This window comes from Haemorhous mexicanus, chromosome 7 (genome assembly GCF_027477595.1).
Source record: "Haemorhous mexicanus isolate bHaeMex1 chromosome 7, bHaeMex1.pri, whole genome shotgun sequence".
NCBI classification, from domain to species: Eukaryota; Metazoa; Chordata; class Aves; order Passeriformes; family Fringillidae; genus Haemorhous; species Haemorhous mexicanus.
Window position 1 is genome coordinate 21205205 of NC_082347.1, and position 16611 is coordinate 21221815.

The window sequence follows — 16611 nt, forward strand, 5'->3', positions numbered from 1 at the left end:
GCCCACGGGCGCTGCCCGGGTCTCAGCCGCAGGGATACAGCACCCCGAGTTCCGGCGTACGCGGGGCCTTTCCTCCTCTAATTCTATTTCTTCCTCTCAGAAGGAGCTCGGGCTTGCTGCCATCATCATTTCCCACTGCCTCCCTCGGTCGGTGGGCTGGGGACGGTGCCCGCAGGAGCGGCTCCTCCTGAGGGCGCAGCGGCGGCCGCCAGGTGGCGCGCGCAGCACGCGGCGGACGCGGGGCGGGCGCTCGCGCCCCCGATGGCGACGGCGGCAGCGGCCCCGGCCGGCCCGGGGCGATCGTCCCCATCCATCATGGCCAGCCGTGGCACGGACTGCAGTGGATCACGAGGAACCAGTCAGTTGGCAACAAAGCTCTTTCGGAAGCTGCCGGGAAAACATCCGGGACTCTGCAGGAGAACTCAAACACATCCCTCCCCACGCCGCAGCCAAACCCCAGCCACAGCACAGCGAAATTTAGCGTTTCTTAAACGAAGGAACCGCGTGTGCGTACTAAAGAGTCACTTTAAAGTATATTTTTAATAATGCCACCACAGACCGCTAAGAATCCGAGGGCAAAGCTCACTGGTTCCTTGTGGGCACCCACCCCAGCTCTCCCCTCGGTGCCGGCTCTCGGGCTGAAGCGGTGACACAGCTAGAGAAAAGGGACATTTCTGTAATAGTCATTTAGTGTTTCAATGCTCACAGGAACAGGCAAAATAAACAAACAAACAAAAAAAAAAAGTGAGTGTTAAGAATGCCAAACCCTTGAACAGCGTCGTTGCTTCAGCATTAGGATGTTCTCCCATGGATCCAGCACAAAGAATAACCCACAAAAAACCACAAAACATTTCTGATATGTGTGCTACTGTTAGCCAGCAAGTGAACTGCAAGTTCTGCCATGGTATTCGGCTCAGTAGAAAATCCTCATTTAAAAAGATCTGAAGTAAAGGTCAAATATTTGGAGCTGAAACAGACCAGGCTTGCCATCTTTAAAGGTCTGTCAGCACTTTTCCCAACATCAGCAGATACACGAGGGTAGATATGAACCAAATCTCAGTATGTAACACCTCACATTTTGTCTAATAGCATTTTCATAAGTTTTAATTACAGTCTCAGAAATTGCTTTGCAAAAAAAAAAAAAAAAAAAAAAGTTTTCCTCTTTTTACATGAGCATTTGTATCAAACTTGCAGCTGAAGTAAAAGATGCTGCACATTATGCTCAGAAAAATCCAGTTGTTTATTGCTTCCCATTTGATCCAGCAGCATGTGAAAGAAGGACCCAAACCACAACTAAAAGGCAGGCCCAGAAACAATAATGAGAAACAAAACAATAATAAGAAACAATACCATTGTAAATACAATGAATGCAAACTACACTAATGGATATAATCTATGCTTTTATTACTATTCCAGATTGGGAACAGAAACATTCCACTGCAAAGGGAAACTGACAAACACAATAAAACCATTTACAATAAACCTAGCCTTTTCATGCCCCATAACAACCCAGCCAGCTTTTTCTTTGGGTTTCCCTTCCTGTCAGCTGGTTCCAGGAAGCATTTCTACCTGCCATTAAGACACTACTGCTACTGGTGTGAGCCAGTTATATCATTACTGCCTCGCCTTATAGAACTGCTTCTGTCTTCGCTCACTGGTTTGATAAGGAAACAAGGACCTTTGGTAGAAGTAGGGCTGAATCATCCGCGCATGAGCTGTCTCGTTGCCGGGTTCTACTTCCCCTAGGAGAGCAGCCAACAGGGATTAATTGTGTATTTGTGCCTGTTGCAGCAATGAGCCGAACACCAGAACAGGACATTAGAGGGCAGCAAGAACTCTTACTGCTGTCTCGCTTTATCCAGCGCCAAGGGCAAGGTAAAAACCCGTCACAACGCTTGGGAGCAAAAGGTTTCCCTGCCCATTACCAAAATAGTTCAAAATGTCCTGCTTTTGAACAACTTCGGTGTGCAAGAGGCAGATTTAGGAATATACCACACCCAGTTGAACCACATGAAGAGTGCAAGGTTAAATTAACCAACCTGGAGAATTTCTACAGCACAGGAAGAGCATAAACATTCAAGACACTCAGACAGTAACTCGTGAAATTCAGGGCATCATAATCTCATGTGAAAGGATTTTTATTTATGAAAGCGTGATTAAATCTCCTTGCAATGTACACAGACACCCCCTTACTCCAGCTGTACCAGGCAGGAATGCAATGCTACAATTCACACAAACAAGATGCAGAACGATGCTCTGGTCATTGGTTATCTCAAGTGGTGGGGGTTTATTTAGAACACCTGAGGAAAGGCTGTCTGGCACTGAAAGTTATCGTTAAGGCTTTTTACATATTTTAATTAAATGGAGCTATATAAACTACCAACATTCCTTACCACAGAACTCCAATTACACCACAAGCTTTTATAAGTTGAAAAGTTAGTTTGAAAGCCATTTTCAATATGCCTTACTTGAGAGATATTAAGAAAAAGACACTGAACTTCCTTTTAATGTTTAAAGTAGTGATTTTTGACAGAGTATTTTAGAAAAACTCACATTTTCACAGTTCTCTTAACTACTGCAGAGCCCTTTTACTTCTCTGGCTGCCTATCAGCACGGTAACAACTACAACTACTTAAGGTTTAAAGGGCTAGTTAAGTCATGCACATTTACAAAGAGTAAAATGAATAGGTTCAATACTAATTTTTAAGAGTTGAAGAGAAACTCAGCCATATATGCTTTTGTTTCACTTAGCCATTTTGTAACCTCAGAAAAAAAATATCTAGAGGAACAGGTAGTGAAGGAAAAGGTTATAGTGTTTGCTTCGAAAATAAAAAAAAAAAACCCAAAACCACTACCACCAAAAACAAAAGTCAATTACAGCCCCCTCAAAAGCTGAGAAACATCAGTGTTGCTGGTTTAAGGATAGAAACAAGGCATTCATAACCAAAAGACATAATCCATTATTTGTCTGGGCGCTGCAGCTGGACAATGTCTACAGGCACACGATGTTTCAGGGAGCTTTTTTGGTTTTGGTAGGTTGTTTTGGGGATGTTTTGGTGGTTTGGTTTTTTGGGTTTTTGTTTTGGGTTTTTTTTTTGGTTTTTTTTTTTTGTTTTTTGGTTTTTTGGGGGTTTTTTTGTGGTTTTGGTATCAGAAGCCCAGTCTGTGACATACCAAAGATGGTAATACTGAAAAGAAAACACATACAAAAATTCAATGTCTGTCTGCACGGTTTCTAGCTTTTAAGTGGTCTAGCACATAAAACCACCTCAAACTAAAAATATGCACAACATGCAATAACAACAACAAATTGCACTTTACATGCTTCTTCCATCCTAAATGGTGGAAATGCACCTCAGACACAGGCATTCAGTGACAACAGCAGTAAAGGTACCCCATAGTACAAATGCTTTACTGTCATGTAAGAAAACTAGTCAAACACACCAGCAAAGCCTGCTCAAGAGCCTGAGCTGGAGGCTTAAGCTCTACTCTGTCTTCTGCAAAGAAGGTGGCTCAGCTACTCCACAGCTAAAGTCTAAACACAGGCAGCTTATAACATTCATATGAGAATTTCAGTCTGAGGGCAACAACACGATGGAACAAGACCTCGGGCAAACCACTGATACTTTTATGGACATTAATTTTAATCCAGTATCAACTGGCAATACTTTCAAAGCAGAGAGAGCTTCCTCATCATGAGCCAGCCACCTGCACTCTGAAGGGAGCTGCAAGATTAAGTATCAAGACACCCTTCTCAGCTATGAGAGTGTCTTAAGTAGGCTCCAGGCATTCCCCCAAGCTCAGTAAATTCCAACTCTTAAATGGAAGCAGTAAAACTACATGTATTTAACGTATTACACATTAAAAGCATTCACAGCTAGTTCAACCTTCAGGGATGTTAGGTCTGTAGACTAAATATCCCTCATGCTTATAATCTCTCTTATTACTATTCTGGAAAAAACATGAGAGTTTTCCCATTATTCTGCAAGTTTCTGGACTTAAAATGGGTATCTGCCAAGATTTATTAGTTAAAGGGAAAGCAAGATCAGATGCATATTCCTCTGTGTCCATTTAAAATTGTCTTTATTTCAGTCATTTTAAGCAGAAACCTCTCACAGCAGTTGGGATAAGCAGGCTGTTATACCATTACACTGTTACATTCAATTGCAGAGATACATCTCACTTCATACAAATATAAGCAAAAGGTGTGTTTGTGGTGAGGTTTTTCAAGGAACATTTCTTAAATGTCTCAGTGTGCCAAGTACACCGATCTGCACTTTTTGCATCAGAAGGCCAACTAGGAACACAGTACATCTCGCTCGTGGATCACAGGGGGAATAAACCATTGTGTCGTGACAAACCTTACCTGACAGAAAAGCACATTCAATTTGCTTGAGAAATCCAGCTGTTCACATATATTCAGTATTGTCATGGGTGGGGGTCCTTAATTGCACAAAGGTACAGAGCGACTACTTCTTGGATTACTTGAAGTTAAAACTTAACTGAGCACTCCCCTCGTATCTTCACTCTTAAAATATGAGGCACAAGTATGTGTGTGTACTTGTTTTATTCATAATTTGTCTTGGGATACCAAATGTATTTCTAGTTCAGGTCATTCAACAAAATTGTTGACCTCATTTCAAAACATCCAGTGATCCATTTTTCATTCAATGGCAATATCGAATGTTAAAAGGAACATAAAAACAAACATGCACACAATTGTACAGTTTTCATAAATGTCTATTTCATTATTTGTGGGTAGCGCATTAAACAGTTAAATACATTTAAATAATGTTTAAGTGACTGCACTAATGCAGAATTTTAACTAGATGGGTAACCAATTTAACTAGAAACCAGCTAACAAGTAACTGTCTAAATACTTCAAATACAGCTCTTGTTCTAGGTCATCCTTCCTGGAAAAAAGCCTGCTGGTCACATTGGAAATACATTTTAAGGCCAAATTCTTCTGATATCCCTTCTCTGCAGCAGTTTCTTCACCTTTTTAAGCCTCCAGTTCCAGGCCAAGACCAAGTTTATGGCCACCAGCATTGATGTTCTTTCCATCTATCAGGGCGGACAGTGTAAGCTTCACACCTGTAAGATTTTTAAGTATGTTTAAAACACGGTAGCTTTCATGCAACTTAACGTCTGTCATCCAAGTCCCAATTGTAGCTCTCTTTTTATACAATTACTTTCCTCTAAAGATTTTTAGAGGAGAATACATCCATGAAATCTACTGAAAGTTAGTCCCATGAAGAAAGCTATATGATTTTTGTAAACAGTTATAACATCAATATACAAAGTCTCTAATTGCTAAATATGCAAGAGCTCTCCTCGCCTGCAATAAGACATGCAAAGGAGGAAGAAATCTGTATGTAGACAGACACTCCTACCTATAAAGGGATGGAATTAAACTAGATTTTTCCAATAAGGAACTAACCAATGGTAATACAGCCTTAACAGGTACTTTCATACCAAAGTAGACCAAGTTAAGGTCTGGAGGGTTTCTTTACTAAATAGGAAGAACAGGAAGTGTGGGGTTTTGACAATCATAATTTGAAGACCTGCTATCATTCAACACAGTTTGATTGGACAAAGCAGTGCCAAAAAAGAAGACATGCTTTGTCTAGCCTAAAGCTAAGCTGTCAAACATAATACAGTCCACTCCTGCACAGATCAGTGAGGAATATAATATATTAATATCATTAGATAAAACAGAGTTTGTCTTCCTTAGATAAAGGTTTGATGTACAATTGAAGCTACTGTAAAATATCTACTTGGCATTCAAAAAAAAAATATTCTGAAGGAAAAAGACTGGATATAAATGCAGAGACCTCTGGTTTTTTTAGGATGCATAAAAGATATATATATGATATAATTCACATGATAGCTCTTACCTGGCCTCAGGGTCTGGGTATAACCCACTCCAATTAGACTAGAATTGTTCACCTTTGCCTAAAAAACAAACAAACAAACAAAAAACCCACTGAAATGCTGAAACTGTTTAGTTATTTGTTACCATTTAGAATCTAGAATAACTATGGCAACACTGCTGTTATCACTTTAACCAAATGTTATCTGTTCTTTCAGTATGCCTGTGTTTCCTGAATTCTCTCCTTCCAGCTATGCCCTCGTCCTTCAACTTACAGCTGAAGCAGTAACATATTTTAAAGCAACAACATATTTAAGAGCAGAAGGAATGTACGGGTAGGAAGAACTGTTACTGAAACACAGTTTCACAGGTGAACTTCACCACTTCCAGTTTTTCAAAAGGCCAGAAACATTTAACACAGTCTCCTAAAAAATGCCACATCAGAGGACTCCTCCATGTTTATATTACACAGCAATTAGTATCTTGTCAGTCGCACAGCAAACATTGGGTAATATCATCTTAAACAATAGCTAAAAAATTATTTATCTCACTTTGCATCACATCCTCAACAAAATGATTCCAACTTTGTAACATACAGGAAACTTTGCTGCTTATCAACTTTTAACCAGTATTGCCAGAGTTCTTGGAGAATGTGACATAGCTCCCCAAAAACTGGTTTAAAAAAAATTCTGTAAACTTACAGAACCAGATACAAAAGTTTTTTTAAATTGTGTTTTTCTTTTTATAAATACATTAGGATCTCCAACATAAGCATATCTGACAGTCAGATTCTATGAGACTTTGCTGTAAGCAACATGACAGAATTTAAATACTGCTGGTTTAATTATAATTGCTTGGACTGTAAGAGTAATTCCTACAAGGCCTCCCAGCCTATTTTGTACTAATAACACAGGGATTCACAGCAACTGAAAATGCACTGTACTTTGCACAACCCTTCAAGTTATAGCCATACTTACTGAAAGAGAAGCAGTGGGATCCAACTTGTATTTAGCTGCAAAGCCAAAGCGAGTGCTGTTGCTACCTGCTGTCCAAGCCAGGTTTATAGCAGTTTCAAGAGACTCACTCACTTTTTGGTAAATTGACCCACCAAATTCGGAACCATCATTGCTGCACAAATTAAGAGAAAAGTTAGCTTCCTATTTGCATATCCACTCCTTTTTTTTAATCCTTTTTTTTTTTACTACTTCAGATTTTTAGTCAAATAAGAATTTCAAAAGTTTGAGTTGTTTCACATTTTTTGAAAAGAGAAGGGGAGATGAACAAAGGCTTCAGGGCAAAATTAAACTACAGTAATTCATAGAAATAAAAAGGTATTTTAGAGTGCAACAGCTAATTCTCATGGTAATTGCCAAACAAAGTCCTTGAACAAAATTCTAGATCAAATCCTTACAAAACTGACCAATATGTGTTAATGGTTACAAAATGGGCCTTCTGAACTTATGATTATTGAATATGTGAAACTCCTAGAGAACTGAATGACCTTTCAAAAATCTGTCACAATGTTTTACATTAGCAAACTGAAATGGAATTCTTACAGCCCGCACTCTAAAGTATTTTATAGTTTTCTCCTATATTCCTCAATTTCCATTAATTCAGAGAGATACAATCCCCATGCTTTCCCTTCAAAAGCAAAACTTCTAACTATCTAAACACACTAGAACTCCACCAATTTTATTTACTTGGATTGAAAACATCGTGTTTTTCTCTATGTCTTGATCAGATTGCTCTGGAGTAAGATCTAAAGGCAGGAAGTCTGAAGAAAGATGTCTTACACTTGTTTACACTGTTTCATGCATTCTTAATCCCTGACAAGCAAGAAGATGAACCTCTACAAAAAGCCCAGAAGCAATGCTCTAGTCTTGCTCTAGAAACTACTACAGCATTAATGCAACACTAATTACTACCTCTAACAAATCAACTGCCCTTAAATTGTAATCTGATACAATTCAATATAATGGGATAGCCAGAAAAAGCATTATGATCAGTTCTGCATAACTGAAGTACAGCACTTCTAATCTGCAGGTACTTCAGTATCTGTACCACACATGCTGCAAGCATTTACTGTTTAGAAAAAGAGAGATACAAAGTATCATTTACATTTATTTTGAGTTTCCTATTGAAAAATGCACTCCATTAATGGCCTTGTAAGCACCTCTTGATATTTCAAGCATTTGTATTTTGACTAGAAGGTAAAGGAAGCCTGCTTCTGGAAAGCTGGAGCACTTTTCAGTACTTACACATTAGTGTGCAGTTGGAAGTCTCCAGTCTTGTAACCCACAGAGAAATTATTTCTTGTCAATTTTGACTTGGCAGTATCAAAAGTCATCTGATAACCAGCAAGCCAGCCTTCATAACCAAAGACAGCTGAACCATGGACTGCAGGCCCGGCAAAATCAAAGTCAACATCACAGCCTAGGTTTATGCATTCACGTTTGTAAGATGACTTAATTTTACCACTTTTCTTTCTGAAACAGAGAAAAGAGTTATGTTAAGACAAGCATACATGATCTTCCTCAATGACGGCAAGAATCAAGCCCTATGACTCTACACAACACATCTAAAAGTCTGGCACATGCATCCCCTGTACCAGGCAAAGTACAGCCAGCCCATTCAGAGCACCCAGGGCTATGGCAAGCAGGCATTTTCTGATAAATGTAGTAACAGTTTCATGTTCCCTGCAATCTTCCAGTATTTCTATCCCAGAAAATAAGCAAAGTTGTGAAATGTGCAATACTAACCCCACAGTGATGTCATGGTAAAGAGGAGAAGCCTTTAGCACTGTGATTTGCTAAGCTGGATCAATAGCAAACCACACAAAAAGCTCTGTCAATACTACAGACCAGATCAATGGACCATGGCTGCTGTTACTCCCTAAGTAAGGTAAAAATGTTAACAATTCTTACCCTGTGTTTGGTGAGAAAGTTGTATCAAATGTCACCTTCAAGCCTTTGGCAAGCTAATTGAAGGAGGAAGATAAGATAAAGCTATAAATTCAGTTCTTACACAGAGTTAAAACCAATAAATATTTTCCTAATCTATTACCTGATCTTCAATTGCAATTTCTGTTCCCAGAGTGTTATCTGTGTTCCATTTTTCTGTAAAAGTCAGACCATACTCAGCCCACTTGTATTTGGTCTCCAAGCTTCCATTCACTTTTCCAGTGTCTGTGTTCGATGAACCAGATGTTGTGAATTCCTAAAAAGCACAGAAGATAGATATGATCCTGAAAGCATTACACAGGATTACTTCAGCAAGCACTAAGATCATCTTATTACATGGAAAAAAAGAGAAGGGAGACTAGCACAGCCAAGAAGAATTAATGACTCATGCCCACATAGAGGACTCCCCACCATCCCCATGTCAACTGCAGCGTTCCTGCCACTCTTACAAAACCTACAGGGTGGCAAATTAACTCCAAAGTAAGACAGTAGCCACCACAAGGACTCTCCTCTACAGCAGCAACAAGTTCTTGAAATCTAAGGTTCAGTTTGATACTCCCAGTGAGCAACTTAAAAATCAAACTAAGAGCCAAGAACACTATTAGGCACATATTACAACTCCAGTAAAATTCTTTAAGAATCATACAAGTATTTTGTGATTTTGACATACACATACGTATTTTGTGATTTAGCCTATTTTTTACATTTTACAGTGTGCAATTTCAAAATGTCATAGAATGGCATCATTTTTCAAACTGAGGGTGGGGTGGGTGGTTTGGTTTTTTGTTTGGGTTAGGGTTTTAACTGTTTTTTAATGAGTTCTTAGTCTGCCCAATGCACTAGCTTTTCATTTTAGCCATAGGCACACCTTCTACTAACACCTATAAAATTCCTATTGCCACTTTGGTTCAATAACACACAGAAATGCTGTTTGAAGTGGGAGCTTAGCAAACAGGCAGGGTTTAGAGTATGGAATGATCTGACCTGGAATTCTTGAAAGTAACTTAGAAATCAACAGTATCACTCACATTTCTTTATTAAAGGAAGTAAACACTGATGTCTCTCACTATTTGGATTCTCACAAAGAACAGAATGAATAGTTTCTGTGTTCCACTATTCAAAAACTGAAGGTAATTAGAAGTGAAAGCCAGGTTTGCAAATATCTTTTAAAGAGTTCTTTGCAGTGAACTATTATTGCCCTTATGATTTAAGAAGTCCATTATTTCAACTTTTTAAAACATATAAATAAGCATTTTTATCTCTGTCTTCCTCCATACACAACATTATTTTCAAACAAAATTTTCCCAGAGGGAAACAGAGATTTGAAATTGCCAGTCCTTAGGTACTCTTAGTAAAAGCCCCAAGAGCACAAAACAAACATGGTTGAGACTGTTCTTTAATGGTGGCTGATCAAATTTGACCACATCAAAGACGTTTATCTGTATGATGTTAGTGACACCACACACAGTTGCATAATTCTAGCAGGTCTATTTCTTGGCAAGGGATGGGAGCTACACAAATACCATCAGCTTTAACTTCTTGCTTTGTGCTATCCCTACTGTACAGGGTCTCTGTGACTGTAACCATTGGGGCAATAGCTTCATGAGAAACAATTTTTCAGGAGAAACAAATTATTATATTATCTTCTTATCTCTGCTTTAAAACATCTGTTAGTACATATATGCCAGCAGTTTCTCCTCCTGGGAGGGATGGCTTGTAACTGATACAGGATTCACATCAGGGCTTGGATTTTTCAGAGTTTTACCAGCATAAAAGGTAGTCCTCCAAAGAAACAAGCTACAGTAAGAACTACTACCTCTGTAATAGGGCTCTTGCAAACTGTGTTTCGGTTGGCATACAGACTTCTAGAAAAAATAGAGCATATAACCCATGAACCTTGTTTCTAACAGTAAGTTACAGTACTCAGGCTCCAATTATGGGGAGAAAAAAAAAATCTACCATTATATTTTGCAAAGTCTGCTCTAGAAATAGATAAAAGTTACAGGGGGCACTGCTTGCATGACAAGACATCTTGCATGGAACACTACTGCAGCACTTAAGTACCTAGAGGAGCCAAAGATTCAACATGCTTATTCAATGCCAACTACTTCATACAAAAACCAAGATGCCAGAATTTTCCACCAAACAGTACCACAAGGTATTTCAGAAATAAAATCTGTATACTATAATTGGTATGTTAAAATCCTTTATTTGTTTACCTTCACATGTAAGACCAGGGACAATTAATAAGCCCTTTTATTATAAAAATATTACTAAACAAGGCAATATTCCTGATACATTCAGAACTTTAAGGGCTCCTGAAATTATTTAACACCAGATATTTATCATTCATATAATCTATAAAATACTTAACATAGCTAGAAAAAAAATATAATGAATAAAAGTTATTTAAACTCACCACTCCACTTGCAGATTTTGTTTTCACATCCAGTTTCACCAACCCAAAGCCTTAATAAACAGAAGTCAAAGTTACATGATTAACTAAGGCCCTGCACAATTTTCAATAAGCTGGTCTTTCAGGCTCAGTAGTGTCCTACATATATACATAAATATGTATAAACAGCTATAGATTGACTTCAGCATACAGATGCCACAGCAGGTAAAGGAGGCATCTCCAAAATAAGGCAGGGAAGTGCCTCTCAGTTCTACGTGAGTACATTTAACTACCAAACGATGCCTCTAAAAGGAAATACACTTCCTGTCCCTGGAATGGAACAGTTTTTATATAATAGTCAATGCCTTTTAAAGATCTATCCCAACCCACAAAACACCTCTTTCTGCACCAAGAAAAAACATCTCAAAGTAAAAAACTCTAAAAGCAAAGTCACTGGGAAATACATAACCAATGGAACTGTAATATAAGTAGGTTTTGTGAGAGTGTCAATTCACATTGTTATCCAGAGAGGTGAGGAACAGTCTTAGTAAAAAAACCCCCACATTTCCAAAGACCAGAAAGAAACAACACTGTGACAAAAAATGATTTAACTATGCAGGTATCTGGTATTAAAGCATTTTAAGATGTGGAATGATTCTTTATCCCAACAGCCATTGAACATTCTAGTCCAAAAAAGGCTACATTAGACTGGTATATAACCCTTTCTATATCAACAAATGTTGTGGCACAGGCAGACCAGTAAACAAAGTGCTGCTAAGTTAAACTACACTTGCTGCTGGCATTCTCGCATACTTGTACACCTCTGACATTTACGTGGCTCAAGCAGTAAGACTTCACAGCCTTCACATCAAAACAAGCCACGAAAGGCCTTCAACGATCTGTTTGTTGGTGGCAAAGATAAAAAACACAGCACACCTTCCTCCTCCCCAAAAACACTGGCATTTGATCATTAAATTTTCCATACAGACTTAAAAAGGCAATTCATTGCTGCAGCTCAAACACCACTTATAAAAGGTACTATTCTTACCATATCCTTTATTGAAGATATCTCTGGCAGGTTTGCCAAGGTCTACATATGATGGAGGAATCGCCATCGGAGCTGAAAGGTAAAGGGCTAATTAATAATGAACCTTCTCCCACTGCACACGTGAAAAAATGCTACCAAAATCCATTCAAGATAGTTTTTAAGGCAGATTCATCTACATAAAAACAATTAATAGATATAACTATATATTTAAAATTAATAGATATGATACTACAGTATTCTGTGAAACACAGATTTTCACTGAAGGTCACTGTGAACATGAGATGTTTTCTTGGCTTATGCAGAGAAGGGGCATTGCAGAGAAAAGGCATTGCAAGACCATCCAGTTCTTAACTTTTCAAGTAGATTTATCCATACATCTTTCATTACCAGAAATTAATTAATAACTCACATTTCCAGAGTTGCCATAGCTACTGCCAAAAACCTGGATACTAGAAATCTAAAAACCTGTAATGCACACAGTTATTCCCCGAAATTCCACAAAGTCAAATTTGACACATACTTATGAAAACTACGTAAAGAGAGAGCATATCTGCTCTCCAACATCATTTTTGCCCTATGTTTTACATGGAAGACATACAATTTTAAAAAGAAGATCTAATGCCATTAACCAGCAATCAATCTAATAAGAGAGTTTAAGTTTGGGAAGCTGTCCTGTTAGTTTAAAACATCCAAGCAGGAGGAGTGTGGGGTCTGGGGGAAGAGATCTCTTTACAAGTGCCTTTCTCAGACAGGGAGCCTCTGGCAGCCCCGCTGTTAAAGAACCTGCCACTGCAGATGAGCTATGGCCCAGCTCTGGCCCGAGGGACAGACACCAGGCTAAGGTCTCAGGCAGGCCCCTATCGCTCTCGTCCCTGGGAACACACACTCTTATCTGCACTTCCTTCAGAGACTGTTTTCCCATGATTTCAATAGCAAGAGGCTGCTGTTACAAAGGCCCTGTATTTTAAAGTTGTGAAATATAGGAAACAGAGTATATTAATAACTCCCCCCCACTGTGAAAGGGGGGGAAACGAAACTAACTAGACAAGGCCATGAAAAGGCTAAACACATGCAAACAAAAAATCTTATCTTCTCAAACTGATTGGTCACATTGGTTTAGCTGAGAGACTCAGATTAACATAATTGACTTTTTATCTTCCTTTTGTGTGGTGGATTGATTTTTTTTCTTTTAAAGTAAATGAAAAAATTATCTTTAGAACTTGAAAAATAACAATGGCAGTGTTCTCATATGTTAACTTCCTAACCCTAATGACATCTGCCATATACAGCCAAATTGTATGAACTGCTACTAATTAAAAACAAACAAAACAAAACAAATCAAAAAAAATTACCCTACTTTAGCAATCAATGGGAAGGCAGAAGACCACTCCTTATTTTTCTACAGTTCATAATGCAGATCTCCAGAGTACCCTACTTCAGCTCCCTACTGCCCCAAGGGGATAATTTCAACTTCCTCTAAGAAACAATATTTACACTCAGTTTCACACACATACACACAAATTCAGAAAAACTTCTTTAGCAAAGATGTCTAAACTCTACAACCAAGTCACTATATCAAGACATCTATCACTTGCTCAAGAAAAAGTCTGGTTTTCCATGGAGTTAAACTAAACTTTTTTTTTAAAAAAAAGAGACATGAAAATGGCTTAAAGCATCTGAAGCATAAAGAAGCTTAGCCCAAATTCAAGTCTATAGAAGGACAGACCCTAATCCCAGCAACAAGCCATTGAACCGTTCCTATTATTTATGCCATAGAAAGAAGCAGCTGATAGACCAATTACAAGAGACTGTGAGGACTCGCCCGCAGAGTTCTGCTGTACAGCACCCCTGCAATTCAGCAGTTCAACATCTTACAGCGAAGGTTTAGCTACACATTTCCTCTAATGAACACATCTCACCTCTAATTAGCACTGCCAGAAAAATAATTATTTCTAGTTTTGGAGTTTTATATTAGCCTTTACCACAGACATGCTTTTAGAGTATAAATAAATGAGCTTTTCCCTTTTGTTTTCAATGTTTCCAAACTGACTAGACAACCAGTACAGACAAGTGATTTATGCTAAGCAGAAACATCCTGAGAAGTTAACAAACTTGTATCTGCATCAAAATTTAGAGGATTATTACAGTAAAAAGGATGCTACTGTTCTATCTGGCCTAGTTAAGCATCCTTACCACTTCAGGAAAACCAACCTGTATTTGTCAGACATTCCAGTCCACAGATACAAGTTTTGTAATAAAATGTTGAAAGAGAGTACAACTGTCACACTGCTGTTCTAATAATATACTGTAATACTGACAGGGATGGATGAAGACAAAACAGGAAACCAAGAGTTAATTTTGGATACACTAAATGCCTGATAAACCAGTGTCACCATCAGAACACTCGTTAAATAAAACAGGGCCATAAAAAAAATCAGTCCTGTGTCCTTCAATGTTAGATAGGTTCGCAAATTCTTATAATCATAAGTCATTTTTTTCAAGCCTATTTTGAAGCATTTTCCTCTTAAAAACTACTAATTAGAAGTCACTAAACAATAAGCATCATTTAACAACTAGAGGTTTGCTGTAAAAACTGTAAAATAATCGACTTGAAGTACAGAATATACTTGAGCCAAGTGAGAGCTCCACCCTAATCTTTGTATCATGCCACCGTGATGAAAAAATTTTAATTAATCTGTTACTCGGGAAACACAATCATGCTTTCTTCTGCAATTAAAAAAAAAAAAAAAGTCACCCCAAGAACAGAAAAATGTATTAACGTTATTGGAATTACTACACCACAGTTCTCCTTGGAGGCAGTTTTTCCAAAGTCTCATGCTTTACAATTAAAAAATGCCACAGGCCTCTAATAGGATTTTTAAAACTTTTAAGATCTCAAGATATTCAAGATCAAACTATAAAGCATATCAGCCTATAATAGATTTTTTGAAAAGTGTACTCACCAATTTAAAAAAGCAACAACCACACCGAAATTATCCCACTATCCAAATAAACAACAGAAGAATTGAGATTATTTAAAAATAATTTGTTAAAATACATCGGACACACGGTGACCTTCAGGCTTACACTGATAGTGCAGAGAGCTTAAAAAAAAGCCACCTCCTTACCCGTGCATTAACCGTCTATTCACAGATCGGAGGTGGACACGCAAGCCTAATATTGGCCACGCCAACGTAGAAACTTTAAGGACAAAATCTGGAAATGGACTACGGACTCAGGAAGCGAAGCGGGGGCAGTAAAGCAGCGCCTCCCGGAGGGGAAGGGCAGCGAGGGGCGAGCGGGGAGGCGGCCGCAGTCCGGGCAAGGCCGGGCCGGGCCGAGCGCCGGCCCCAGGCGCGCCGCCCGCCCCGCCGCAAGGTGAACCGACCCGCTCGGCGCGGCCATCTTGGGCATCCCGGCCTGACCCGCCCGCCCCGTCGCGCCTCGCGCAACCGAGCCCGGCCGCGGGGCCGCGGGGACAGCGGCCATAGAGAGCCTCCCGCCCGCCCCGCGAACCCGGGAGCGCTGGAACGAGCCTGCGGCCCCGCAACCCCCGGCCCACGAGGCCCCGGACCCGCTGGCCGCCAGGCGAGCCCCGCCCGCCCCCCCCCTTGCCCCGCGGGGCCGGTCACGGCCAGGGCCGGCACCTGTTTGTGGCGGGTCGCCGGCGCAGGGGGACTCGAGCTGCTCACGGGCGGGTGCAGTCGTGCGGCAGACCGCGCTGCTGCAGCCTTGGGCAGTGGAGGGCGAACTGAAGGAGACACCGGTCCGCCCGCCCGCCGCTGCCGCCGCGCAGGACCCCAGTACGCCCGGGCCGCCCATCCTGCCGCCTGCCCCGCCCGCCGCGCCACACCACTACCGGCCCCGCGGGAGGCGCCGGCGCCCGCGGCCCAGAGCTCGGCAGCGGCGGGCGGCGCCGCAGCCCCGGGCCAAAAGCCGGACGGCGGCGCCGCGGCCCAGCAGGCGCTCGGGCGGGCAGCCGCGGCGGCGGCGGGGGCCTGAGGCCGGGCGGGGCCTACGAAGTGGTGAGGCCGGGCGGGGCCGCTGCTCGTAGGGCGGGCGGAGGGGCTGGGGCCGCCTGCGGGGCAGGAGGGGCTCCGCAGCGGCCGCGCCGGGGAACCTTCCGCCCCGGGGCCTGCTGGGCAACGTTCTTCTCTCCTTGGAGACGGGCGGCCGTCGGCTGTACATACAGCAGCATGCACGCGCCGCTGCCCCTCCTGGGAAACTACTGGTCACCCTCTCGGGGCCTACCCGCCTCCCGCCCTGGCACACGGACTGCAGAAGGCCTTCAGCCGCGGCCAGCCGGGGCCTTTGTGCCGGTGGCGCTTGCCGGGCA

At 41.0% G+C, this 16611-nt stretch overlaps 1 protein-coding gene across 1 annotated transcript; it reads right to left on the reverse strand.

Moving 5' to 3' along the window:
- Positions 1-4066: 4066 nt before the first annotated feature.
- VDAC2 (voltage dependent anion channel 2) lies at positions 4067-16112 on the reverse strand. Its single transcript, XM_059851320.1, has 9 exons — positions 15923-16112; positions 12276-12347; positions 11252-11301; positions 8936-9088; positions 8797-8849; positions 8131-8358; positions 6850-7000; positions 5898-5955; positions 4067-5094 (listed from the first exon to the last, which is right to left on the reverse strand). Exons 1-9 carry the CDS (start codon positions 16095-16097, stop codon positions 5003-5005), a joined length of 1032 nt encoding a protein of 343 aa, XP_059707303.1. The 5' UTR covers positions 16098-16112; the 3' UTR covers positions 4067-5002.
- Between the last annotated feature and the right edge of the window lie 499 nt (positions 16113-16611).

Bases quoted from the DNA above. Each gene is read 5' to 3' on its own strand.
- VDAC2 (XM_059851320.1), bottom strand. From the start codon at position 16,097: ATGGGCGGCCCGGGCGTACTGGGGTCCTGCGCGGCGGCAGCGGCGGGC. The intron at 8,850-8,935 runs GTAATAGATTAG...TCCTTCAATTAG, and splicing joins AAATTGCAATTGAAGATCAG to CTTGCCAAAGGCTTGAAGGT. The intron at 5,095-5,897 runs GTAAGAGCTATC...AAAATCTTACAG, and splicing joins TACCCAGACCCTGAGGCCAG to GTGTGAAGCTTACACTGTCC.